The sequence below is a fragment of the Aulonocara stuartgranti genome (genome assembly GCF_965226115.1).
Source record: "Aulonocara stuartgranti genome assembly, chromosome: 17".
Taxonomy (NCBI): domain Eukaryota; kingdom Metazoa; phylum Chordata; class Actinopteri; order Cichliformes; family Cichlidae; genus Aulonocara; species Aulonocara stuartgranti.
The window spans coordinates 40833846-40861740 of NC_138953.1; the positions used below are offsets into that span (position 1 = coordinate 40833846).

Genomic DNA, 27895 nt, shown 5'->3' on the forward strand with positions numbered 1-27895 from the left:
TCCCCCTTCACGGTCCCGCGAGCTACCGTTCCATAATTCCAACCACGGACGGTATTCCCGGTTTTTCCGGAGTTGTTAAAGCGGCAGCTTTGAATTAAAATAAATAAAATGTATAAACTCTTTCCGTCTCGCGTACAAACGGCAGAAAACACACACACGTGTACAAATATAAAAACTAATAAACCTTTAATATGAGCAGTTTGTACAATTTACAAATCGCATTAAAATGTCTGAAATTATTTGCAAATCCCAAAGTCGAACCACACCCATACAAGAGAAATCAAACTGCATATAATGGCATATTTGAGTTATATCAATACACAGGGTTTACATAAAACATCAGGTGTATGCGTTTAAGCAGAGGAGCCATCACATGAAACACTGACATGCAGCCCCTGTAATCACTGTGGCGGACACGTACAAAAATAGATTACACTGATGCACTAACAACTGGCTGATTTCTGAAAAGTCTTTATTTATGTTGTACACGTCCTGACAATATAAGGTCATCCCTGATGGAGGAAAAGATATTTAACCGGTCCAGCGACATAAGAATATATCAGCTCGGTTGTCAAAAATTAAATAAATACAAGCTTTTGGTTTCATATCAAAAGAAACTGCTACAAAACACCAAATCTCAAGATGTCACGCAGAACTGGCGTTACTCACACTTTAAACAGTTTCTCCATTTGTTAAGCCCGTTACATTATCCAGTAATGCATCACCAGTTCAAAACAATGAAAAGAAAGGGGAAAGGTTTAAGGCACCGTTGGGTCGTCTACTGCAAACTGCTGCAGCAGCCGTTGAGCATTTTAAGTTTGCGCCATCTGTTCAACTTCACACTGCAAAAAGGAAAACGCTCATTGTTCAGACCACCTGGAATCCTTGGCCTCCTTACAGTCTCTGGAATATTTGGACATTAGTATTCTAACCTGTAAAAAACGTGATAGTGCTTTAGAGACAAACCAGTGGTTGTATCAGTACAAGAGGCTGACAGGTGAGGAAACACGATCAGTTCTGTAGGCCAGCATGTAAAGACCACACGCTGGCGCATTAACGACCCAACACGTAAGAGGGGAAACAAACAAGAGAAACAAAAAGATTCGGGTATATAAAGGACTATAACAAGAGACGAGAGCTCCAGGTGAATGTTAAACACTTTGCTATAACAGCAGAGTACTGGGGCGCCCCGCGGGCTGCTGTCCCCCAAATCGAGCCCAAAGAGTGGCTGAAAAACCAAACGCAGCGACCACGACGCGACCACGACGCGACCGACGCTCCGCTCTTCCAGCTAAACCTCGTGCATCCTTGTACTGCCGAGCGCGGCGTGAAAAATGTGCGCCGAAGGTTTACTTTGAGTACAAAGATGTCGTAAAGCTCGTGCTTCACATATTTACAGCACAACCTAGAAGCCTGTCTTTACTAAATGGTACTAAACAGGTTAAATACACTGTTGTACTGAAAGTTTATGTCGAGGCACGCTCTGCCACATGCAGCCGTACATGGCCAAACGTATTCCATTATAGCAGGACTTTATACTACGAATAATAGAAGACTGGAGTCTCTGCAAAAACCTTAAACATCCACAAGAGCTTTGCTTACTTCTAAAATCTGTGACGTTTCTAATATAAAGAGTATTAAGAAAAAAACAAACACTGCTGAACATCTTCTCTTGCAAATTTCCTGTTTTCAGAAAAGTAAACTGAAACAAATGAAAACGCTCTGCTGTGACACACTGAAGGCTTTCCTGTTATAAAGCAGCAACATCAGACTGGTGCTGTGACGTGGGAGGAGCACACGGTAGGAGGTTCAAACACGAGCCGCCCTCACGAGAAGCCCGGGGAGCTGGCTGAGCGGTGATGCTGCAGGTGGGCTGTAGTGTTCGTGACACTTGTGGCGAGGCCAGAGGCCTTGAGCGGCGTGCTGCAGCCCTGTGCCTGTGGAAAGCGCTGGTGATAGCGGTCCAAGCGTAGATACTTCACCGTCACCAGCTTACCTGTGAAACAGAAGCAATCACTGCAGTGCTCCTCCATACATGAGCCAACCCATCACAGGGTCATAAATCATGAATATGAGCGACATGTATTCCCATAAAGCTGATTCTTTCAATGTTTGTGGCAAACTGGACCTCTAGCAGATGCGTAGCATACGAGGGTTCACCTACAGGTTGCATTTACTTCACTGTCGGCCACGTGCATCGTCACTCAGAAAGCTGGAAACTATCACGTGAAACGCCTGAAGGACGGGTTTTTGTCCTTCGAGCATCTAAATCATGTCTGTTGATATTTTTGTTAAATTGGTACTGCTGACATAAACCACAGTGATTTGTAGACAGTGTTTCAAAGAGTACAGATTATTGCTTTAAATGTGATTATTTATTAGACTTGATGTTTTGGAGCCTCTGACGGATCCTCCAGCAGTGGTTTTTCAGTCTGGCGCTCGAATCAGTTTTAAATTTTGGTTTTAGGCACAAAAACACTTCTTGACTTGGATCAGACGCAGTTCCCTCTGACAGGCATCCAAGCAGCTGCCATTTTATTTTATTCAATTCTTACTTACAGGCCGACTCTGGAGTCACACTTTAACTTTCTTATGCGTGACACCAGACCGATTTTATTGATAGTATGCTGGTGTGTTTGGGCCTCCGTGACAAAACCATCTCACACTAATAACTTCTGTTTTTAGCCTAACATGTAGCCAGTCTTTGTTGAAGTTCAGTTACTGATATCGATGTTAAAAATCCCCCAAATTAAATTCTCTCTTTTCCGTTTCATAGCCCTACCTTTAATATTCAACACATATTTTAGTTTAATGTTCAAAGTCTTGAATGAGTTCCATCCTTGGATCGCTGTTCCCCTTGTTACAGACCATCCTTACTTACATGGCTTATATCATTTTGTAGGGAAATCCTGCTAAAGCCCAGAGTGAATATCAGAGGCTCCTCAGTGTTGAAGCACAACGTGTCCTGTTTGCTCTCATTTACAGTAGAAACTGATGTTAATCACAGGGTTGACAAACATGTTCCCTTTCTGTGCTCTTCATGTATCACATGAGTAATGATGGCTGTGCATTATAAAACCTTACGTGAGGGTTTGACATAGAAAACTATTTTTTCCAGTCATTCGTATAAAATTCTTCCATGTTTTTGGTTAAACTGAACATGTTCGACAGCAGCACCTGAGCTGTGAGCAGAACTGTTCTAAGGGGGAGATAATCTCGCATCTATCAGAGGAAATCAATCAGGTTATTTGGACGCTGCTTTAGACTCTGTGTGAACTCAATGAGGAGCAAATGTGAGCTGAACATGATTGTATTTCACAGCACGTCACTGAACTTGATCCAAACATCTCAGTGGTTCCTTTAACTGCAGCACGGGAGTAGCATCATGGAGATGATCAAAACTTTGAAAAGCAGCTGTAATCCTGGCTCCTGTTCAGCAGCATCAATACTGGCGTGGACTCTGGCAGCAGCTCCAGCTGCACTTACAGTCCACTTTCATTAGGAGAGTTTTGGGAGATTTACCTACGGTATCTATTTGCTTCCATCAAATTCAATATGATCATTTTTTCTTAAAACTGTATATTTTCTCAGACATTCGCTATATTTCATGTTTTATTGTGAATAACATATCATGTGTGATTTACCATCAAACCAGGAGCCATGAAGCGCCTTGAAGGCTTTCCCTGAGTACTCTGCAGAGAGACACTTGACATAGACGCAGCCCTGTGAAGATAAAGGAGGCGGGAGTGACACGTGCAGCTAACAGCATTAAAGCCAAACTGTGGGCAGGCACAACGTACCTCTCGTGAGGTCTTGTCCACAGCTATATGGACAATGCCATCATTATCGCTGCATTTCTCCAAGATGGCCTCACGAATGGCTAGGTCCCAGTTCTCCCCCACCTCCCTGAAAACATCAGGTAACAAGAGCAGAAAGTCACGTCTGTAAACACTGAGGACAGAAGCATCAATCGTTTGTCACCTCTGTTCCATCAGGACAGAAGGGCGATAACAAACGTGTAGTTCTTAAAATGATATAAAACACCAGCTTCCAACAACTTTCCACCCAAAGCAGAGCTGCTGGACAGGACTTTGCTAAATGTGCAAGGAAATTGTTGCTTCAACCTTTAGCAGGAACAAATAACACAGAGCCAACAGGTCAGCAGACGATGCTCTTAACACGGGACTGCATTTCCCCTCCAACATCTGGACTCTGCAGAAAGTTGTCTGGGAACTTTTGGGAACTTTAGTTCTGCTTTTTATAAAATCGTCCCAGCTTCCACCTGCAGCTGGATCACTTCCTGTCGGACAGACTAGGCAGGCATGCCTCACTCTCAGTGCATCGACACCAGTTCCCCCAGGACTATTTACACTTTCTCCTCCCTGTTCACCAACAGCTGCACCTTTAGTCACCAGCCCATCATCGGGCTCATCTCAGGTGCAGACGAGTCCATCTGTAGGAGGGAGACTGACAGCCTGGTGAACTGGTCGAGTCTCACAACAGCCCGTTTGTAGATATGGACGCCTGGATATGCAGACTCACTGTTTGCAGCTTTAACTGCTTCAACTCTTCTGGCAAGGCTTTCCACAAGGTTTAGGTGTGTGCTCATGGGAATATTTGACCATCCAGAAGAACATGTGTGCAGTCAGACACTGGTGTTGGATGAGAATGCCTGTGAAGCAGAGGGTTGAGGGTGGGGTGCCGGGGGAAGGTTGGCTGTCCCAGCTGACAGCAGTCATCTAATCCCAGTAGGACGGCGGGGCCTGGGAGAGAGAGTAGCGACGGGCACGGAGAAAACGACGAGCGACTGAAAAGCTGCTCCGTCAAGAAACGGTAAATTAAACAAACACCAACAGCAGAGTTGCGTGTCTGTGGTGCCGGCTTTGGGGACTGGGGGCGTTACAGCATGGTGTGCAGTTCCCCCTCTGCTTCATCCCAAAGCTGTTCTCTTGGGTTGGGGTCAGGACTCCAGTTCTTCCACAACAAACTCACTCGTCCATGTTTTTAATGACTTGTTTTGTGTCCTTGGGTGCCGTCATGTTGGAACAAGAAGGGCCCATCCCCAAACTGGGAGCACGAACCTGTCCAAAATGTCTTGGTGTGCTGAAGCACAAAGAGTTCCTTTGACTGGAAGTAAGGGGGCAAGGCCGACTGCTTAAAAACAGCCCACCTCCACCAAACTGGACAATGCAGTGAATGAGCACCGTTCTCCATCCATTAAATGGTTATGGTAACATTAATATCCTAATATTACAATCCATCAACAATTGTTTTCCAAAAAGTCTCCATCACATCCCAACGGTGCTCCATAAGACTGATCTAGTGACAGAACATTAGAGTACAATGAGCTCTGTGACACGGAGTCGTATCCATGTCAGCAACAAGACTGAAGCAGCTGATGGCTTTGAAACGATGCTCAGCTGGTACCAAGAGGCCCAACGTGTGGCGATAACATCAGCCCCACACCGTGTCACTACCACCAGCCTGAGCTGCTGATTACAGGGTCGGTCCGTACTTTCAGAAACAACACATGTTCATCTTTTCCATTTATAACGTACTTAGTCTTGAAAACGTTCTAGTCCTCTACCCTGGGACATCTTTAGTGATGTATGTGATCCTAACAGATCATCAAACATGTAGAAGAAAGAACTTACATGACTGGATCAAACATGTTCCTGATTTTCAGACATGGGGTCAGGCTGTTGGGAGGTGAATTCCTCCGGTCCAACGGAAACGCTGAAACAGCAACATGATCAAACTGTTAACGGGCAGGTGATCGCAGTAAGAACATCTCCATAAAGTTTACAGACTGGTTAACGTGCCATTAGGTCCATCAGCATTTAGACAAACAAGTGGCCTGAAACGCCATCTGATCAACTAGACGCTCTTTAGTGCGTTACCTTTTCCTTGCCAGACTTTGGAGGAGCCCTTGTCACAATTAAGAGAAGGCTGGATCCACCTCCAAACCAGGAAGTCTGCTCCACCAATCCTCTGAGTCTCTGTTCGAATCCTTGATTCATTCGCTGAAAGAAAACTCACGGCTCGCTCCCAAATCTTTTTCATTTTCCTCCTGCAAAACAAAATCCCCAAATCATCAGTACCCCAACTGGGCACAACCCGGAATTTCTCTTATACAATATCCCGTCCATGATGTGGGATACAGACTCATGGAAATGTATCAATGTATACCTAGAAACAATTAAAATCTATAATTAAATCCAACAAATAACCCCCTATTCCACCCCAGATTAAATGAAGAAATAACAATAATGCACGTCAGAAAAATACCTTCCAAAGGTTACACATAGGGGTGGGCGATATAAACAATATACATTTGGCCAGCGACAGATTTTGACTACACCGCTCTATCGCGATAGCGCATGTTGATGATGTCATCAAGCTGCGCCTGTTTTGGTCGAAAGAATCGCAGCAGCTACAACCATTATCATCTGCAAATGATGGCGGGCGACAGTCACAGCAAAGAGATGAAGCACTTTTGGAATATGGGGAAAGCCAAAAACTGCACTTCCTCCTCTTCCGTAACATTGATTCATTAATGCTGAATCCTCTGCAGCTGCTCTGTTCCCATGTTGTTGCAGTATATTAAACACTAACCTCGTATTGTGGATGAATGATCTCAGTTGTTCTCCTGACTGAAGTTTGGCCCGTGTACAGCATCCTGCTATGCGACTGCATTTGTCCCTGACCACCAGAATCCCGCACGTTAACTTTTATCGAGTGGAAAAAAAGTTCATCCTCCAGCTTCACTGTGTTTGTTATGCTAACATAGCTGTGTCGCTAGCGATCACGTAGCACAACATTATATACCAGCTAGTCCAACTTCAGTAACCTGCAAACGTCACTGCTGTTTAGTTTCTGTCTTCATTTATAATGGCACCCAAAGCGCTTTACAATGCCACTATGCATTCACTCTCACATTCACACACTGGTTATTTATGTTGGAAGTGGCAGCAGAGCTGTACGATTTAATTAGTTTCAGAAATCTCTCAGTCAGAACATGGTATGAAATGTTTAGGTGGAAACTAGCGAGCTAACTTCCTGTTAACTTCTAACTCCGTTAAATTTAATAACTTCTGTTTTCATGGATGCCTGGATGTTAAACTTAATTGTTACACCTGGTAAAGCAGCAACACTGATCGTTTTATTAAAGATGAAAGAATTTAGACAGTTTTTAAACTCTCAGTGATGCTGCAGTGTTCGTTTGACTTTGGGACCTGAAGCTGACGGAGTTTTGGACCCAGATTACTCCATGAAGCTCCTCCCTACGGCAGCCGTAATGCTCTGACGATCCATCAAGCTGTGCGGCTTATCAAAGCTGTACTAAAACATTTTTAACAGATTTCTGCCAAAATCGGTCCGAGGTCAGTAAGCACAACCAGAATTCATACATAAGGCCCACTCTCGATTTTTGAGAACATTAAAGGATTTTAAGTGTGGAAAATACGTTATACAGAAGAATATATCGCGATACATATCGTTATATATCGTTACCGCACGTGCTTCAAATTATATCGCAAAATGAGTTACATACTAGTTACACAGTAATTCTACTTATTGATACCTTTCACAAACGGAGAGTTGAGTTTCAATCCAGCTCTGACGTCTGGACAGAAATGTGAAATTTCCTCAAAGACCAACGATGTAAAGTTAAATCTTATAACGTACAAAAAGTTCAGACCCACCTCAACCAAAGAAATTAAAAAATAACTAAATAAATAAATCAGTAATCTGATTACCCGAGGAAACTGCTTTGAGGTCTAACACTAAAGATGGGACTTACCGGTCCTGCGGCTGAACCAGCGAGTCTCTGACATGCGGGATGGGCAGGTAGGGCTGTAGGTCCTGGTTCTCTTGGCAAGCCTCACCATGAGTCTTCATCACATCTGGATAGGAAGAAGGTACCAAACTCATAAGCAAACACTTCCTGTCTGACATCCAAGTGAATACGGTGCGGTCCTTACCGATGATCCTCTCCACCATGTCGTACATTTGTCTCGTCTCCGCCTCGTCTCTCCTCCAGCGATACTTCACGTAGCACACCACGCTCCACACACAAGCTGCCGCTGTGCAGACAAACACAGCATTCACAGGTTCAAACAGACCAGCTAAACACTGCCTCCACATCTGTATCAATCTAAACTCTGATGGATGAATCACTGAAGCTGGTGCTGCTGACAAGAACGTATTCAGGGTATATTTAGTCATAATATTCGTTTATCCTTGTTTTAAGGAACCATTTCTTATCAATCAGCTGACAACAGAATGTCGCTCCTGCTCACCTACAAACTATTTGATCTTTCTGTTTAGTGTCAAAGTTTTTATATCATTTATTGAGAAAAATGCATGAAACAATTATCACCTGTGTGACCAGAAACTTGGTGGGTTTTGCTTTAATAACAATTTGGCCCCATTTTAGTGTCTTTGTAGCAGACCACACTTTAGTTGCCAACAGCAGCTACTGCAGCAGACCATCAAATGATGGCATTAACACCACATGGATCTCACACCTGGATGGGGTTTGACTGATTTCCAAACATCAGTCGAAAGACAAAATGTGTGTTCCTTTACAAATGACTAAAAAATAGATCCCATTAAAAAAAGAAGCTGTGTCTAAATCACGACACACTGCAAAGACATGTTTGATAATTCCTTCTAAAAATGACTCACGTCAGGTGCTCGCCCCTCATTCACAAACCAGATGCAGAAACTGCCCCCGCTACCATGAGGGGAAGGCTTTCTGAATCATCTCGTGAGGGACAGCACCCACCTGCACAGTCCTCATTATAAACTCCATGTTTACAGTTTGTGTAACGTGGTTTATTCACCGACTGCAATGAGGAGGACTCTGTTTATGATGGTGAAGAAGGCTCGGCGGAAACGGCACGTGAAGGACATCTTGGGATGAGTGGACTCCAGCCGAGCGATCTCAGACACCTTAGTCACCGGCTCATCCGGCACCGCTCCCACCAGCCTGCAAACACCGGCACAGAAAGTGAGTGCACGTGTCGCTCTCACGGAGGCAGCGAGGAACTCTTCAAAGAGGCTGAACATTACCTAATGCCAAATTCCTGGCCTTTTTGGATGATCCAGTCCAGAGAGTCATTAATTAAGCCTTTAAACGATTTATTTTGAGCCTGCACAGAAAGAAGAGACATGATTCTCATTTATTTTAAGCAATTTCTGCTGATTCACTTAAAGAGCCAGGTGCTATGATGTTTATACATGAAGACTCACATGTGCAAGCACATACGAGTAAGCTGCATTAACCTGGTTACTCCACATGGACAGCAATCAGACTGCTGCCACACTTTGATTTAACTGTGTGATAAAAGATGGAACTGCTGACGTTTCCTATTGAATGTGTTGTTGTGTGGATGTACCAGTAAATACAGCGAGGCCTCATCTATGGACACACTCCGGTTTGGATGATTTGGGTCTCCACAGTCATGCTGGCCTGTAATCACAAGATTAAACTGATGATAATCTCGCTTTAATCCAACTTCCCCAGATCAGCACACACACAACAACGAGCTGATATGAGCGGACAGACCACACAAATGTCACAGACATCTGTTTGTGCTATATGTTTCTGTAAGGACAATAATACAGCCTGTTAGAATCACCACATAATGTCCCATAATGATCATTCTCTGTACTCTGTGTGCGTCTGAAAATTTACTATTAAATCAAATTTCAAAGGAAGTTAAACGATGTAAAAATGGAGCAAATATGTTAAAATCTTGTGTTCACATTAGCTGATGTGGTAACTGTGCTGTCATAAATCTGATACTGTGAAATAACCGTTTCCATATACAGTTAATAAAAATTAAAATCATTACCAGCAACAAAGGCCAAGTGGTCATGAAGACTGAGCAGCAGCTTTTGGATCACATCCTTCTGTAAAAAGAAACGCCCGATTATATTAGAAAGTACCAACAAAACTGCACTGATCTGCATATTTATTCATTTTACTGACAAAATCTCTGCAGAGAAAAAGGCCATTACACGCAGAGGGCGTGGCCAAAAAGCAGCACGCCACTCTGAATCTTTCGGTCAAACACAAACACAACAAACATGTTGGGGATTTAAGTTCTTAAAAAACACGTTGTGAAAAGAGTCGACATCATCCCAATGAGCAGAGACGTTTCTGGACAATAAAAAGGAAGAACGACTCTGGGCAGCAGGAAGAATTTCATGGAGGTCACGTTCATGTTTCCGGTGGGCAGTGTGGCAGTGGGAGCTGAGACTAGACGTGGGTTTGTTTTTTAAATCAGTTTCCCAATTCAAATGGATTTTAGTTTGAATAAAGCGTTATTGATTCATTGAATCCTGAATGATTTTCAAGTATAAAATTTGCCAGAATCTCAGGTCAAAGTTCATAAAAATATTTCAACAATCACCAAACGAGAGCAGGACACAAAGACGTAAACACAGAGCGTGGATCGTTCACCCGACGGCACGTCTCAGTGTACCCACAGACCAGTTTACCATCAAAATCTGTTTGATCCTCAGTTACTCTGACACAAAGGCCTCTGCTGTGATGCTCACACCTCTGATCAAGTCTCACAGTGTCAGCTTTGTTTTTACACACAGATATAAACATGGAGAAGTAAGAATAAATGATCAGAATCATAATACTTCTGAGTCAAAACTCCGTGACGAGGCCCAGCTGAGGAGGCAGAGGAATCGTTTCAGAGAGCCGACTGACCCCAAGCAGCGTCTAGATGTGTCTGAGGACAAATAGGATTATTTTACTATGTGTATCTTCAGAAATGGTGCTTGTTTTGAGCCACGAGCGTACTTGTTGGTGCCAGAAAGTATTAGCACCAAATTTACATGCGTTTTTCTACCTCCACTCAGCAGCCATCTTTAATCCACTGTGGGTAGTTCTTATTTGAAGCATTATCTGAATAAACAGTAGATTCATGGTCATGGTGCCATGTCATCAGGTGTCAGGCAGGTTATCTGACCTGCAGTTTAATAGTTGGACACAGGCCTCTGACAGAAATCGCTCTTCATGAGCTTTTTTATCTGCTGTTTGTTGCAGCTTGGTCAGCTTTAGGCAAAACACTACGTAGGTTGAGATATTCTAAAATAGAAAGCATTGAAGTAGCACTTTTCCACGGTGTTGTTTTGTTTAAGCTGGGAAGTGCAGATACCCCACTTTGCTAATGACAGCGAGTCAACATCTGTCAGAACTTTAGGAACACTGCTGGCGCAGTGCTGTGAAAACATGTTGGCCACCAAACTGATGTGTTTATTTTTACATGTTTGTTGTGCTTAAATGTTTCAGATCTTATATGAACAAAGATAAACTGAGGAAACTGAAAATGTCATTTTCAGATGATGACATCATGTTTTTAAAAAGCTATCCAACCTACACTGTCACACGCTTGGACACGCCTTCTCATTTAATGCTTTTTCTTTATCTTCATGCGTATGTATGTAGCTAACAAAGAAGTGTAAAACAACTCAAAACATGCTTGAGATTCTTCCTTTGCACATGCTGGTATTCTCCGATGAGCTTTATGAGGTTGTCTGCAACGCTAACAAACTGTGGACGGCGTGCAACTTTGAGGAGTCTAAAATATAAAACACATTTAGAGTTATTTATCAACTTTCTCTTTGCTACATAATTCCACCTTGTTTCATATATTTGATGTCTTCAGTTTGTATCTACAATGAAGAAAGCAGCAAAAATAAAGACAACATTAAATGAGAAGGTGTGTCTTCTGATTGGCTGTCAGTGTGGTTCTATGTAATATGTAAAACTGCCCACTAAGCCTAATAATTGGTGACGCCATGATTTGCATCGAGCATGTGTGATAACTGCCAATGAGTCGTTGCTATCACTCTACAGGACTTCTGCAGACTTGTTTTTCATGTAGCCACCAAATCTGTTCATTGTTTTTACGGCCTCGATCTTTTTGGTAAGCAGTGGTTTTAGCTTCGAGCTCTCGTGGACGGCATTTTCACCCCATCTCTGTCTTATTGATGCTTCCCTCAGGGCACCAGTAAACCCACTGTAGCGTTCGCATTGCTCACCGCCGCTGATTTTCCTGCTGTTAGGGCGCAAGAAGCCGCTGCAGTATTCTTGTGAACAATAGGTGGCAGCACTCAGGCAATATCATGACATAAGTGTTGCTATAGGAAGGGAAGAAGTCACAACTGAAAGCAAAGACTTTCCCCGAGTGCCCATATTTCAAACAGCAGTAACAATCCCCTCTGCATACATGTCCATCAGAATGGGACGCCAACCTTGGCTAGGTTGTATTATTAATATTATGAAAACATATAGCTATGTTTTCATATTCAGATGACACCCAGCTTTATCAATCCATGAAATACGACGACAGGTTGTCTTAAAGACAAAGACCTGGGTGGCCTCTAATTTCTTGCTTCTAAATTCATTCAAAACTGGCGTTATTGTACTCGGCCCTGAAAAGCTTACAAACATGATGTCCAACCACATACTTTACACCGACTCTAGTAAAACCTTGGAGTTGTTGTTGATGAGGATTCAATGTGCAAAGTAAACAAATATGCAGGACTCCTTTCTTGCATTTGTGCAATATTTCTAAAATTAGAAACATCCCATCTCCGAATAATGCTAAAAACTGGCTCGTGCGCTTATTACCTCCACACTGGATTACTGTGATACATTATTGTTCAGCTGCCCTAAAAACTCCCCTGAAAGCCTTCGGTTGATCCAAAACGCTGCAGCCAGAGTGCTGTCAGGGACGAGGGCATTGATGATCATCTCTCACACTGGCTTCATGGCTCCAAGTTCATTCCAGAACCTAACTGAAAATCTTTCTCCTCACATACAGGGTTTAAGACCTCATAACAATATCATCTCAACAGAGCACTTCACTCTCGGACTGCAGGCTTACTTATGGTTCATATTTAAAAGTAGAATGGGAGGCAGCGCCTTCAGCTTTCAGGGCCACCTCCACTTTGGCACAGACATCCTCGCTACCTTTAAGATTAGGCTTCAAACTTTCCCCTTGGATAAAGCATCTGGTCAGGGATGGATCCGGTCACCCTGAACCCTCCCTTAGTTACAGTGCAATAGGCCTAGGTTACTGTGGGCTTCCCGTGATGCATTGAGTGTTTCTTGTTCGCTCACTGTGCTTACACACCTCTCTGTATGTAATCATTATTTATCTATCATCGTTTGCTCTTTTCCACAGTCTGTCACCCTCCCCTGGTTGTGCCAGAGGTTCTTCCTGTTAAATGTTGTTTTTACTTTCCACTGTGTGCTTGGTCACGGGGGGTTGTTGGGGTTGTCTCTGTATACGGTAGAGTCTCTACCTTACAATACAGAGCACCTTCAGTAACTGCTCTTGTGACTGGTGCCATACGAATAAAACTGAATTATTGTTGAATCATAAACACTGTCCTGTACTGAGGCAAGTGAGACTATCTGATAACTCTCCGTTTCTCTCGGTAGGCCGTCCACTCCTGGGGAGTTTCATCACTGGTTCAAGTTTTCTTCAGTTGTGGATAATAGCCTTCACCACAGTTTGCTCCCAAAGCCTGGCTTTGTAACCCTCTTCAGACTGATGGAGGTCAGAGTCTTTGTTTCTTACCTGTTCATACGTTTCTTTAAGTTGTAGTTAATTAATGATTAAACAAGAAGGCAATTACTTTTCAACATATGGCCCATTAGATCTGTATACCTGTGTTCAGATCAAATCCTCATTTATCATCTTGTACCAACTTGGATTATCTGATATCTAATGTCACAATTCAGTTGATGATCTGAAACGTGTGACAAATACACCAAAAAAATAAATAAATCAGCATTGCAAGTTACTGAAATGGTACACACTGTTAATCTAATCATATTTTCTGTGCTGTACATTTGAAAACCTCTTAACTTAAAGAGTAGGGGGGAGCCTGAAGAAAGTATTTACTTACATTAGGTGTGTCAAACTCTGGGGGAGGGCTATTAACTGAAAATGAAGAAGAGACAGACAGTCAGGACAATTCTCATAAAAGTTTCCAAAGTACATGGATTGAGAAAAACATCCATAAATTACTTTTTCTGTTAAATATAAAACTGTTAGTGTGTGCATTCGTAGCTTTTGCACACTGTGCATCATTTTAAGTGTAACGTGATTCTTTTGATAGTCACATAATCCTTTTATCTGTAGGGGCACAAAAAACAACTCAGAAATCGGTGGAAGTGAATTTGGAGCGCCGTCCCCGTCCGACTGCTGTTCTGTGCTTGGGCAGACTGACTGTACAGATTCCTGCCAGTCTAAAAATGCTCATCTTTGGATCTGTTTGTATTTGGGAATCTCTCCAACTTTGGTGTTTGTTCAGCAGGAACATCCACTCAAAATACACAAAGAATAAACACTTGAATACATTACCAGGCAATAAAACAACTGCATGCATTACAGTCCCTAAACGTTAACACTCCAAATAGGCAGTTCGCCCAGATACTCACTGACGTTATCCACCTCCATGGCTCCTGAACCCCTCATCCTGAGGTACATGAGGCCCAGCAGCACAAAGAAGAGACACGCCGCTGTGAGCAGGAACATGGACAGGTAGTGAGCGCTAAAACTACCTGAGGAAGCTAGCTCTTCCCTTTTGAACTGCTGGAGAAGCTCATCTTCGGGAGCAGACACGTTTCTCTTGAGCGCTGCGTGGCCGTAGGAATGGTTGGGAACAGGGGTGTGAGTAGAGTGGTTGCGCCTGTACGTCTGCGACAGACCGCTGTAGGTGGAGAAGTGCGGTCTCAGCTCGGTGCTGTTGCTTCTGGATGCTCCGTCCTCCCCGGTGGCCGGACTGTTTTTACCGGTGTTGCCTTTGTGGTTTTCGGTAAGTGACCTGTAGATGGGTTTCCTTGGAAGTGTGTGACTCCGCGAGTCTCCCAAGCGGCTATAGTCCCTTCTCCTTAAATCATCTTCCTCTTCATCCTCACCTCGACTCCCCCCCATGCTTAGAAAACGACGAGGCGTAGCTTCTGTGTTCTGCCCATCGGTCGCAGACCCTCGATCAGTAACGTCGGAAGATAACGCCACACTGGGGTGGTTTCGTCGAGGCTCCAATCTGTCGCATTCTGGGTCGCCGACGCCAAGCCCACTAACTTCCTCCTCGTCCGAGTCTGAGTAATCTCCAGCTAATTTGCTAGCATTCAGGCGAGACGCCCCGCGACCATTTAAAGAGCGAGATTTCTTTTCCATATCCTCCTCATAATTGTCCTCGTCCCCTGAGTCGTCGTAACGCCGTAGTCCCGCATCGGGACTGGGTCTGTCACCGACTCCCCAGCCCAGTGAGACACGTCTCTCTCCGTTCTGACCCAGGGAAAAATTGCTGCTTGGTGTCGCACTGTGGTCGTACCGACTCTTGATAGCCACACTCGGCGGTGAGGCAGGCCTAATCTTAGGCTGCTGTTGAGAACTGGAGCTTCTGTTCGCTCTGCCACTGGGACCGAGGCCTTTCCTCTTTAGTGGGGTTTCAGCATCAGACTCGTCGGAGCTGAAGCCGAGGAGGGAGGACTTCCGGCCCGGTCTCCTGCTTGTATTCAGGTGCGTGACGTCATGGCTGACTGGCCTAGATGCCACTGTGCTACCGCCGCCAGTGGTACTGTTAATGGCACCGATAGTACGGGTTTTACCAGGTCTTAGTCCTCGCTGCTGTTGCTCCTCGCGAAGCTTCTTGAGTTTCTTCAGGTACACCGGACGAGTGTTTTCAGTAACGGGCCCTGGAGTGAAACCAAAGCGTTTTAATTCCAAAAAAAGCTCCTCATCCGTTAACTGTGTTGACGCCATCTTGAAAAGACCTCGAAGACGGTTCTGTGACGGAAATGACGTAGAGGTGAAGTGGCAACCAACTGGGCTGTGTTCAAAATCACCAACAAGCTGCGAAAATATGTCGCAGACACCCCCTTTATTACGTCGCGGATGTTTTCAAATAATAGTTTGTTTCACTTTTTCTGTGCGCATATTAAAAATCTAATTACTTTTTTTCAAACAAATAGCTTTATTGAACGTGTAAACAAACAAAAGTAACCATCTAACAACTGAAGGCACGGTAACAACGAAAAACATACAATTTCAATATGAAAAATATAAATAAATACAAATCACACAAAAAGGAAAAAGAGTCAGAGAAAACAATCACATTAAATCAAAATTGTTAGGTAATAAAAGTAATTTCACGTCACAGACTCACTGAACCGCTTTACGTCATTCTTCCAGTAATTCCAGTCAGGCTTTGCTTTGAAAAATCTGCATCAGTGAATAAAATATTTTCCAAATAAATTTACTTTTTTTCTCGTTTGTTTGTTTTCTGTTTTTTAAACAATTGTTGTTGTTATTTTTTTATTTACAAATTCCACTTTACTACTCAGTGAATGGAGTAAATGGTCCAAAAAATGAACGAGAACATCTTCAGAGACTGGATGAAGTCCTGCAGCGATTAGAGGAGGCGGCCCTGAGTTTAAATGTCAGTTCACAGAGAAAGAAGTGACATTTTTAGGACACCGGGTGGATAAGACAAGCTTACATCCAGTGCTGGCTAAAGTGAAAGCAGTGCAGGGGGCGCTACCCCCAAAATCAGTGACAGAGCTCAAAGCTTATTTGGGGTTGTTGAACTACACAGCATTCTGATTTTAAGCCCTACAGACAGAGACACCAGGAGATGAGTGTGCAGGGTGGGTGTGTGCTGTGGGGGGCAGAACGAGGTGGACGCCCATGTTAGAACAGCTACATCAGTCACAACCAGGAAAAGACGCATGAAGGGCCTGGGCAGAAGCTCATGTGGTGGCCACATATGGAGACTGACACTGCAGACAAGGTGAAGTACTGCAGTACTTACTTTACGCAGTAAGTACATTACTGTACTATATATGTACTGTATATGTACATACACACACACATATATACATATAACCAAGTACCTGCAGAGGGTCAGGCAAGTCCTGAGGAGGGAAGGAAGGGGACCGGGGACTGGTGAGTGTCAGCACCACAGTCCAGGATGAGACAACGAACATCCAAGAATACATCAGGAAGATGGAACCATCATGGAAGGACAGGCCCCTGCACGGTATGTACCACCGGCAGATAGAGGAGGTGGCTGATATCCAGAAATCCTACCAGTGGCTGGACAAAGCTGGACTGAAAGACAGCACAGAAGCACTAATCATGGCAGCACAAGAACAAGCTCTGAGCACAAGATCCATAGAGGCTGGGGTCTATCACACCAGGCAAGACCCCAGGTGCAGGCTGTGTAAAGATGCCCCAGAGACAATCCAGCACATAACAGCAGGGTGCAAGATGCTAGCAGGCAAGGCATACATGGAACGCCATAACCAAGTGGCCGGCATAGTGTACAGGAACATCTGTGCCGAGTATAACCTGGAAGTCCCGAGGTCAAAATGGGAGATGCCCCCAAGGGTGGTGGAGAATGACCGAGCTAAGATCCTGTGGGACTTCCAGATACAGACGGACAAAATGGTGGTGGCTGACCAAAATAGGCGAGTGGCTCCAGCAGATCCCGGGAACAACAGCAGAGATCTCTGTCCAGAAGAGCGTAGTCCTGGGAACAGCTAAGATACTGCAGGACCCTCAAGCTCCCAGGCCTCTGGTAGAGGACCTCAGCTTGAAGGATAGACCGCCCACAGGGGCGAGCTGGGTGTTTTACATATGTCTTGCAGTCCTGTGTTGATTTCCTGTCATACATAGCACCGTGGTCTTGGAGGAACGCTGTCTCGGTTCACCGTATGCTGCACCACTGTACATGGTTGGAAATAAAGCCACTTGACTTGAAAATATATTTTTGGATTTCAAAACAAAAGTTCCCAGTTACTGTTGAATATGCCTAACATGGTAGCAACATATCCTGGGCGTGTTACTCTGAAGGAAGATTTCTGGGCCTGGATTTTGAACTTCTGGCTTTCGGGTTGTGTTCATTAGATCTATTCCACATTTCTCTACAAGCTTCTCTGTTGTTTTTGCTGTTTACAGATATAACCTATAACTGATTTTAATGATGTCTTACAAGACCGAACAAACTTCAATCATATGTCATGTGTCAACAGATAAAGCCAAACTTAATGCAGGCAAATGCTGGAAATGCATGCAGTGCTGTTGTTCATTAGCACACACACATTTACTCAGATCAACAGATTAACAGCTTACTGTTTTAATCAAGTTAAAATGAATCTAACAATCATATGTATACAATCATTATATAATCAGTTTCACACACATAAAGACCATGATTTCACCTAATTGTTTTAATAAAGTCTTTTTCATGTATAGACTTGCAAAAACAAACACAGTGAATTTAAAACAATACCAAGAAGCTCATAAATTAAAAAGTAAATATCACAATTTTAGAATTTAGATAGTGCATTTACACTTTTATAAATCAGCATGTATTCATCTGGCAGACCATTAACAGAGGGGGAGTGAGTCTGTGGTGACTCAGCAGTAAATCTTATGCATAACAAATTAAAACAGCGGGCCGTTCACAAATGTGCACACAGAGGTTTTGCCTCCTTCCTAATTTTTCTCTTTCTGCGTATTTGTCACACATTTCAGATGATGGACTGCTGTACAACAGTCATATAAATAAATACATTTTAATATTAGTTTAGAAGTTTTTAAATTCTAATTTTATTTAAATTGATGTCATGAACTACTTGACTACACCTAATAACTGCTCGTGTCACCCTCAGCAGCAGCTGCAATCAAGCGTTTGTGATAACTACCAGCAGGTCTTTGTTATCACTGAGGAACTTTGGCCCACTCCTCTTTGGAGATTTGTCATAATTTAACAACACTGGAGGGTTTCAGACATGAACCTGTTCACATCATACCAAAGCCGTGGCTCTCACAGGTTGGGACACACTGCTTTACATTGTGACAGGACGTGTTGCTTTTCTCTAAGCCTACTTAGATCTGCAAAGTTAAACAGAACCTGTGTTTTTCAGACAGGTCCGAGACCTTTTCTGTATTTTCACCTTTATTTCAACGTGATGTACAGTTTATATAATTACTTATCAGCATCGTTCTATGAGCACGTTTGGTTCACGTCGTGGAAAACTGTACTGACAAAATTATTATTCATTTTAAAGATGTGCTTAGATTTTCTAACAAAGCCAATGTTGTTTGCAAATCTTTGTGTGTGTGCATCATTCAGAATCCAATCAAATTCAGAAAGGAAGTACTGACCAATCAGATTTGTGCACACACACACACACGTCTGTGAACACATCTGATTGGTCAGTGTTTCCTTTCTCAATGCTTCCTGCATTTGCATCCATCCAGCTCTCCTTTCAGTGTGAGGCTCTGTCTTCACCTGTAAACTGCATGAACTGGAGCAGCACGACTGGAGAGGTCTGTGTAGAGCTGCTGTTTAAAAGAAATGAGCTGCATTAGGGGCAGACGAGCTGCTCACTGGCTCCATATCAAATCAGGCAGTGTGGCCTTCTTCCACAAAACGACGAGTACTTGTTGGTTTTACAAGACAGAAAAACTGATAATAATCCACAACGCTGGTTAATTTGGGGTTTCAAACAAACAGCAGAGAACAACAGAAAGAGCTTACCAAGAACACACCGATTGTTTTAACAGTTACAAAGGTCAATAATGGGATTTTTGGTGCACCAACATCAACACTCACAAGCATAAATTAATCACAGAACAGGCAAATTGTGGGTTTGCAGCACTCAGTGCTTCTTCATCGAGTCGAGGACGCGGAGAATGTGCAGGAAGAGGTTGACAATGTCCAGGTAGAGGTTAATGGAGGCCAAGATGTGCTCCTCAGGAGAGAGCTGCTTCATCAGCATGCTGGTGTCATAGATGATGAAGCCACAGAAGACCAAGGCCCCAGCTCCAGCCAGGAACAGACCTGCATCGTCACTGTGGAAGAAGAGCTGCAGAGAGAACAGAGCACAAGGGGATTTAAAGTGACTCCCATCGGTTTGCTCCTAAAGCCAAACCACCACTGCTCTGCGTCCACCTCAAACTGTTATTTAATACCATCATCCCTGACGTTCTAGTGATTAGGCTGCCGTAACTTCCCACTTGGATCGAAAGCTTCCTTACAGAGATCAGAGAGCCCTTCAGTCCCGGCCTTGTTCAGCCGACTGCTCTCTGGAAGGAGGTAAAGAACCAGCACACTCCTAACACTGACAGCACCCAGCAGCAGTTTGTGTTTGATTTTACCAACGTGTCTATGTTTTGTTTCATCGTGTTTATAGCCGTGTTCAACTTCAGCTGCAGCACTGACATCTTATCCTATACAAGGAAAAGCAGCAGAACAAAGGCTGGTTTTAAACTTGGAAGTCTTCTGCACTACAAGGCCTTTTATTTCAACAAGCCCTTTACCCCAGCAGGCAAGAAAAAGACCAGCTCTGCAGTTTGCACGCTTCACAACAGGGAAACTACAGGTTTCATTTGTGCACGCCGTCTCACTGCCACAGCTTGCTGCTTCTACCCGTGACCAGTTCACCTACTGTGGCTCAGCAAATGTTCGATGTGGAAAAAAGTCCAACATTACAATTCTCCAACTAAACTTCTTTACATTGGTGCACAGCCCATGTGTAGGCTTAGCTCAGAAATACCATCAGCCCTTTTTCTCTGTAGCTTTCTGTTGTTTGTAACTCGTTGGCCTTTGTTCCTCTTTCATTAGGCCCATGTGACACTGATATCAGGCCCCTCCACTCACCCTCATGAAGGTTCCAATGATGAGGATCCACAGACAGGAGAAAAGCCTGCAGGGATGAAACAGACAGTCCACTTTAGCTGGACTCAGTTTGTCTGAGCTGCACGTCAGATAGTAGGACATCAGTGGAAAGCTCATGTACATTTCTAGCTTCAGATTGAAGGTGTTTCGTGTCGTCACAACTTTCAAAATCTACGAATGTTATATTTATATACTCCACTCATCTCATCTGCATGTTACATCTTGTGTGTGATCAGGCGGCACATTGAAGGAGCTCGGACTGGACTTTGTTAAGTTTCTTTGAAGACGTTTCATCCGAGAAGCTTCTTCAGTTCTCAGAGCAACAGGTGGAGAGTCGCAGATTTGAAGCCCTGTGGGACCCAAGAGGGTCGTGGACCTCCTATTGAGCCTCTGCCCAAAAGGCTTAAAATCTGTGACTCTCCACCTTCTAGTCTTAGAACTGAAGAAGCTTCTCTGATGAAACGTCTTCAAGGACGTCTTCTTAAGTCCAGGCGCTTTCCTGTCCGAGCTCCTCAGACTGCGATGAGCTGGACGACTGAGAACCTTCACAGACATTTAAAGAGTCCCATCAGAACACAGAACTTACCAAGCTCCCATTTTGCTGAAATCTCTTTTGGACTGAAAGGTGTAGGCTGTTAATACAGCGAACACAGCACAGGTGAGAAACAAAGCTTGCAGTATTGTGGAGTAATCATAGAAGGTGACTGTGGAGAGAAAGAAATCCCATCAGAGTCTACGGTAGCCTGGAAGGCTGGACACTAACAGAATGCAACTCTAAACACTTACGAGCTGTGGCAACAGACAGCGCCTCCAGAAGAGTCTGCAAGCAACACAACAACACAGCCATTATTAAAGCAGCAGTTACTGCGGCTGCAGCCGCTGAGCAGCTCAAAATGAAAAAGGAAACATGGCAACAAAGTAACGTGGGGAATGTTACAGCATCAGGTTTATGGCTCTGTAACCACAGCTGAAACAGGTCACATATAAAAAGCCTTAAAGACCATTTTACACACACAAATACAAACAATAGAAAACAAGAACATTTTATGACTTCATACCATCTTAGAAACAACTTCTGTCATCTTGTTTAGTTGATATCATCCACCATTGTTTACAGTATGCCTCATCAGTTACTTCATCTATTATACATCTATAGTGAGTAAAACTGGTATTAAACACAAAAGGCCCATCAGTGCACTGATGGGTGTTACTGTCACCTGTGAATAGAGTCTTTTAAAATATATTTACTTGGAAAATTGGTGACGTGTTGAATACTTATATTACCCACTGTTCATAAACAAGCTACTGTTATACGTGTTAGCTTCTCTTCATGGAGGAAATAAACTGATCATTATGATTGTAATTCTGATCATTTGATCTACCAGAGACAGACGAACGTTGCTGATAACAAATGTGAATCATTTTTGCTTCGTGCCAAGGCGCCGACTGAAAGAGGCCACCACCATCGGTAATACCAGGAAAGGCTGAACATGGTCTGCAACAATGCTTAGGCAGGTAGTAACAGGACTCCAGGTTTCCTAGCTGAAGCATCACACTGCCTCTGCTGGCTCGCCTTCATCCCATAATGCACCCTGGTGCCAGGTGTTTCACAGGTAAGTGACGCACACACGCTCAGCCGTCCACGTGATGCACCAGAAAATGTGACTCATCTCTGTGGTCCACTGCTGAGGCTCACGTGCCCATTGTTGGTGCTTTGACAGTGGACAGAGGTCAGCACGGGCAGCCTGCAGCAGCTCGTTCTTGTTAGCTTGAGCTGCAATAACTCATCCATTGGATCAAACCAGACAGGCCAGGCATCGCTCCTCGCGTGCATCAGTGAGCCTCGACCACCCACGACTCTGTCGGTGGTTCACCAACGTTCCTTCCTTGGATCACTTTTTAGATACTGACCATTGCAGACTGGGAACGCCCTCAACAGCTGCAGCTTTGGAGATGCTCCGACCCCGTCATCAAATGTGGCTCCTGTCAAACTAACTCTAACCTTAAGCTTGTCCATTTTCCCTGCTAGTAATATACAAACTTCGGGGATAAAATCTCCACTTGCTCCTTAATCTATCCCACCCACTAACAGATGCTGTGATGAGGAGACGATCAGAGTTAATCACTCCACCTGTCGACGGTCACAATGATGATTGGTGATCATCGTCTCCTGGTGTAAAAGTATGTTCTTATAAAACATTCGTTTTATCACGAGCAGGAATTAGACCACGAATATTCTTGGACTGGGTTCACTGAAAAATGACTCACTGCCCATCACCGTTACTTTCCTGCAGCAGACAACAATTTTGACTGTTATGACAATCAATCAAATTTAAAAAATGTATTCAAGAAACTGAAAACAGAAGAACTTACAAAAGCAAACAGGAGGTAGAGGTTAGCTGGATGTTGGTGCCTGTACACAGCGAGAGCCACCAGAAGAACCAGCGAGAGCAGAGATGAAACCATCACCACAGCTGGGCTGAGGAAGGAACCAGGTCACAGTGAGACAATAAGGAGAACCAAGCTTCATAGAGATTATGTGCAAAACGAAGGATCATTTTATAACAGCAGGTAGCACAGACAGCACGCTGTGGACAGGTGATCAGACTGTACATGCAGCCACTCATCGCCTCTTAACACTTTGCTTGGAAAAAGAGAAATAAGAGCAACAATTTACTGAACCGTGCAAACAGAAGAGGAATTTCAGTTTACAGGCAAAACTGGTTTCGTACAATTCTCCTGAGCTTTAAAGTTCATATTTGGGAAAACCACCGTTCCTCCTCAGCACAGCCTGATGTGTAATAATGTCTTTAAATTAGAGCTGGGCGATAGAACGATAACGATATGTATCGCGATATAACTTTTACTCGATAGAGAAATTAAACTATCGCGATAGACCTCGCCGCTCTTGTCCTCTTAAAAAAAAAAAAGAAAAAAAATAAAGGTCAGCCAATCCAAATTAAGTAGCGCAGAGCCGAACCAATCACAGCCGCAGCGTCACGTCGCGTGACTTGTTACATACAGCACAAGTGCCAAGCCGCACGTGTGTTTGTTTGGGAAGCAGCCAGCGGGTAATGGAGGAAATGAGTGTGCCGACTAGAAAAATCAACCGAGCGTGACCGAAGAGAAAACAGATGATGGTTCCAACGCCGGAGAGATTGTCGAACGGAAGAGCCATAGAAGCTCCGTAGTGTGAAGGTATTTCGGCTATTTCAAGTCTGACAAAAAACAGAGTAGCGTGCACTGTAAATGTGCCGAAAGCAAGTCTGGAAATACAATAAACTGGTGCATGCGTCACACTGTGCGCCACGTTATTGTTTCGGTGAAATGAATTTCTACAATACTGTTAATTCTACTCTCTGCAGTGTTTAAATGCTTACATATACACACAGTTACTGTCCCTCCACACATACGACTCGGTTCTGCTTCTATGCCCCAGCTTTGTTTACTTTTTCCCACCGAGGCTTCTAGACTTCTGATTGGCCAACATTTCTGCACGGTTAGGAATCTAGCGCCACCTGCTGCTTTGGCATGTTCATAGCAGCGTTTTCCTTCATTTCTTCCTTTATGTGTGGACGGGATTATTTTTAAAATGAAAACGGAAAATCTCCGTTTTCAAAAATACCCGTGTACGTGTGGACGTAGCCTCAGTCTCTGACTGGAAGCGCTGATTCGTCATTCGGCTTTTGTCAGACTAAAGTAACTGTTAAAACTGTTTGAAAAGCTCAGCTATACAACAAGGAGAGATTGAGAATTTCCTTTTAGTTCTCAGTTTATTTGATATTGACAAAAGTTAGTCAGTTTTGTCTGTTCTTCTGTAAAACAAACTAAGATTTATTTTTAGAATTAATATTTTGTTTCTAAGTGGAATTGACAATTTAGTCTGTTTCGTTTGTTCTATTTTGAAACTTAAACGCTTTAGCGGCTGCCTTTTGTGTAGTTTGCAATATTTGCCTTTATTTATCTGAAAAAGTCTCATGTTCCTTAAGTACATCTACCCTGTTGAACTTATTATGAGAAATAAATATTTAAATAAAAACAAGCTGCTGATTATTTCACATTTTACTTGTGAGCAACGGCACATTTAAATCTTACAAATATAGTTATTTGGCTTATATCGTGATAGATATCGTTATCGCCTGAAATGAAAAAAACATATCGTGATATGAAAAAAATCTCATATCGCCCAGCTCTACTTTAAATCATCATCAGAAAAATTCCTCCGAGCTCCCTGAAGGACACCCCAAAGCTGCCTCTTTGGACACTGGCCACCTTTAACCTCACACTGTTTCACTTTTCTATCCAGACATCCTGAACTGCATTTGGCAGTTTGGGACCACTGCCATGAAAAATCAGTCGCCAATCAGAAGATTTCCAGATGGTGCTGCACGATGGCTCAAACTCTGAAAGTTCATTTCTATGTTCAGAAAACTACATGACATGAATTTTTGACAGGATGAAATTGAGCCCCAAACCACGACAGAACTGGTGATTTAATAATCTGACGTACTGGCCAATCAGGACACAAAGCAAACACGTTTCTCTAACATTTGTTATCAGCAGTTATTTGAGGCTTTGCTAATATGACAACGTAGCTTAACACTAATCTTGTCTACTTGTTAAATAAGATAAGATAAGATAACTCTTTATTGTCATTGCACAGTCATACATAGTACAGTAGTACAATGAAATTGGAAAAACTGTCCTACGTCGGCACTACATATAACACAACACGACACGATATGACACATCACAACGTAACAAACAACACAACACAGTATATTAACTTAGTATAAAAAAGAAGAATAAGTGTATGTGTATTGCACACTGTTATTATTGCACATTAATTATTATTGCACCTTGTTATAAATATAAATATTATTGTTATCGTTTTAAACATTGTTACCTCCCCCTAAAAAGTCCAGGGAGGTATCCAGTCAGGTCAGCTATTTACATTGATCAGGGCTATTGCCCTGTTGTAAAAGCTGTCCTTGAGTCTATTTGTTCAGGACCTCAGCAGCCTGAACCTCCTGCCAGACGGCAGCAGCTTAAACACTTAAATAGTCACCAGTCGTGAGTTAGTCCTTCATGCTCTTCCTGACTCTGCTGAGATCCTAGCTGCTATGTTTATGCTGCTTCCAACAGGGACAGCCACACTGATGAACACGCTAAACACATGTTTTATTCACACATACTGATCGATGCAATGGGGGCAACTCAGGGAACAAACCATGACACTTTCAGTGGCAGACAACCAACTCCAACCCCTGAGCTACGGCCTCCTTTTCCCTGGACTTAAAATGAATTGGGGGGGAATCAACACTCGTGCCTCATCCACAAGATTTACAGAAAACTTGACCTCTGACCTTGAAACTCTGTCACAGGTCAGAGTTGTAGTAAACACACTATGGGATGAATTTCTATTTCGACGTCCCTCCTTCTCCAACGATCACATTCACAAACCTGCGTGTTCAGGTCCAGTTAAAACTTATCTGTATGTGACACTAACGTCGGGACTGAATGGCTACATTTACAATAACTGATGACTGTTTTTCCTTCTTTATCACTGCAATAGAACTTATTTATTTCAACGCTTTTGTAACATTCTCCAGATTAAAAGTGAAATAATAGAAAATATTCTGTTAATTAAATAGCATTAATATTCAAAAATAGAATAGCCAATAAAACCTGAAGGTTGTCAGGCTGGACACTTCATTATTTTTAATATTAATAAACATGTACACCATCATAACATCTTGTTCACAGCAGCATAAAATCCTTTGATCAAAGCAGAGTTTAGAATGCTGACACACTCGATATACTCGCTTTTCTTCACTGCAGCCCTCACACACTCCTTACACGACATCACACACTCCTTTAAAGAATTACAGACACAAACTTACTCGTTCGCTCGCACACTTATCAGTTTCAGATCAAACTGTGCAATCAAAGTAGTTATCCTGTGCTTTTCAATGACATTAGGGTCATTATGGTAATCCCAGGCAAGGTGCCACATCCAAACCTCGTGGCGCTTTTGTGGATCTATACCTGTACCGGGCTGTAATCACAGCAGATGAAGACTGGTGAATCACACCATCTTTTGTTTATGTTTATTTCATTGATGTACTGTAAGAAGTATTCGTTTTTTGTGTTTAAAGACTAACCATAAGGCAGTGCACCTAAAAGAGCTGTGAGAGATTGTACAAATGTGTAACGTTGCTGTCTATACATTTGCAGCAGTAAAGACGAACTCACAAAGCTACACTGCTTTTGATTCATCTTCCAAGTGTGCAGCATAATGATAAAGCAAATCTAATATTTGCAAGAATACGATGACACTATGATACAACAATATCAACTCTCTGTCTCTTTGAAACTGCACAACACTGAGATAGGAGATTTGTTGGCATCACTAAATATTACACATATTGAGGAGGCGGATTTAACCATTACTGCCAACTCTTGCGTAAACATGGATGATGTAATGAAAGCAGACGAGGAGCTTCCGCAGGAGATAATGTAACTTTAGATTCTCGTGAGAGGAGACGGAGTACTCTCTTTGTCTCCTGTCCTTAGAAAAATGAAACAGACAGCAGCACCTGGTTATATATGAAGCAGCTCATTCTCACCTTGCGATAACAAACTCCTTGATGGTCTGAGAGAACATGAAGAGAGCAGAGGTGGCTGTGGTCAAGATGATCTGCAAGCTCAGGAGGGTGTACACCTTCCTTAGAAAGCCTAATGAACCAAGAAACAGCGTTACAGTAGCTCAAAACCCATCGGAAGCTAACGAAACCAATAATAACTGTGTAGAGGAAAACCGTGAACACGGCCAATGATATCAGTGTTAGCTAGATAGCACGGGTCTGTTACTCACCCATACGGATCTGAACACTGGCCGTAGCAACATTAGTGCCGTAGTTAAAATCGTCTTCGATAGAAGACCGCGGGTATTTTTCACTGCTCATCTTGTTAAACCAGCGTTTTCTTGAGGTGTTCTTGTTTCTCAAGCTACGTAGTTGCTTTACGGAAGAGCAGAGTCCTTTTCTTCTTCTAGATTTTATCGGCTGTTGGCAAACAACTGAATGGTGCATTGCCGCCACCAACCGGTGTGGAGTGTGAACTGCAACGTGGCTCAAAAAACCCCTCAAATCCTCCCAAA

The 27895-nt window shown here is 43.2% G+C and overlaps 2 protein-coding genes across 2 annotated transcripts; both read right to left on the reverse strand.

Annotated features, from left to right (window-relative positions):
• Window positions 1-169: 169 nt before the first annotated feature.
• Window positions 170-15898, reverse strand: lemd3 (LEM domain containing 3). The gene is made up of 13 exons (XM_082510377.1): window positions 14480-15898; window positions 13945-13979; window positions 9861-9918; window positions 9402-9475; window positions 9076-9155; window positions 8847-8992; window positions 7983-8084; window positions 7802-7904; window positions 5901-6070; window positions 5655-5736; window positions 3801-3906; window positions 3645-3723; window positions 170-1996 (listed from the first exon to the last, which is right to left on the reverse strand). The coding sequence occupies exons 1-13, from the start codon at window positions 15807-15809 to the stop codon at window positions 1827-1829; spliced, it is 2535 nt and encodes an 844-aa protein (XP_082366503.1). The 5' UTR covers window positions 15810-15898; the 3' UTR covers window positions 170-1826.
• Window positions 15899-18259: 2361 nt separating this feature from the next.
• tmbim4 (transmembrane BAX inhibitor motif containing 4) lies at window positions 18260-27811 on the reverse strand. The gene is made up of 7 exons (XM_082510396.1): window positions 27611-27811; window positions 27363-27471; window positions 23107-23212; window positions 21520-21553; window positions 21320-21437; window positions 20716-20761; window positions 18260-19921 (listed from the first exon to the last, which is right to left on the reverse strand). Exons 1-7 carry the CDS (start codon window positions 27699-27701, stop codon window positions 19715-19717), a joined length of 711 nt encoding a protein of 236 aa, XP_082366522.1. The 5' UTR covers window positions 27702-27811; the 3' UTR covers window positions 18260-19714.
• Between the last annotated feature and the right edge of the window lie 84 nt (window positions 27812-27895).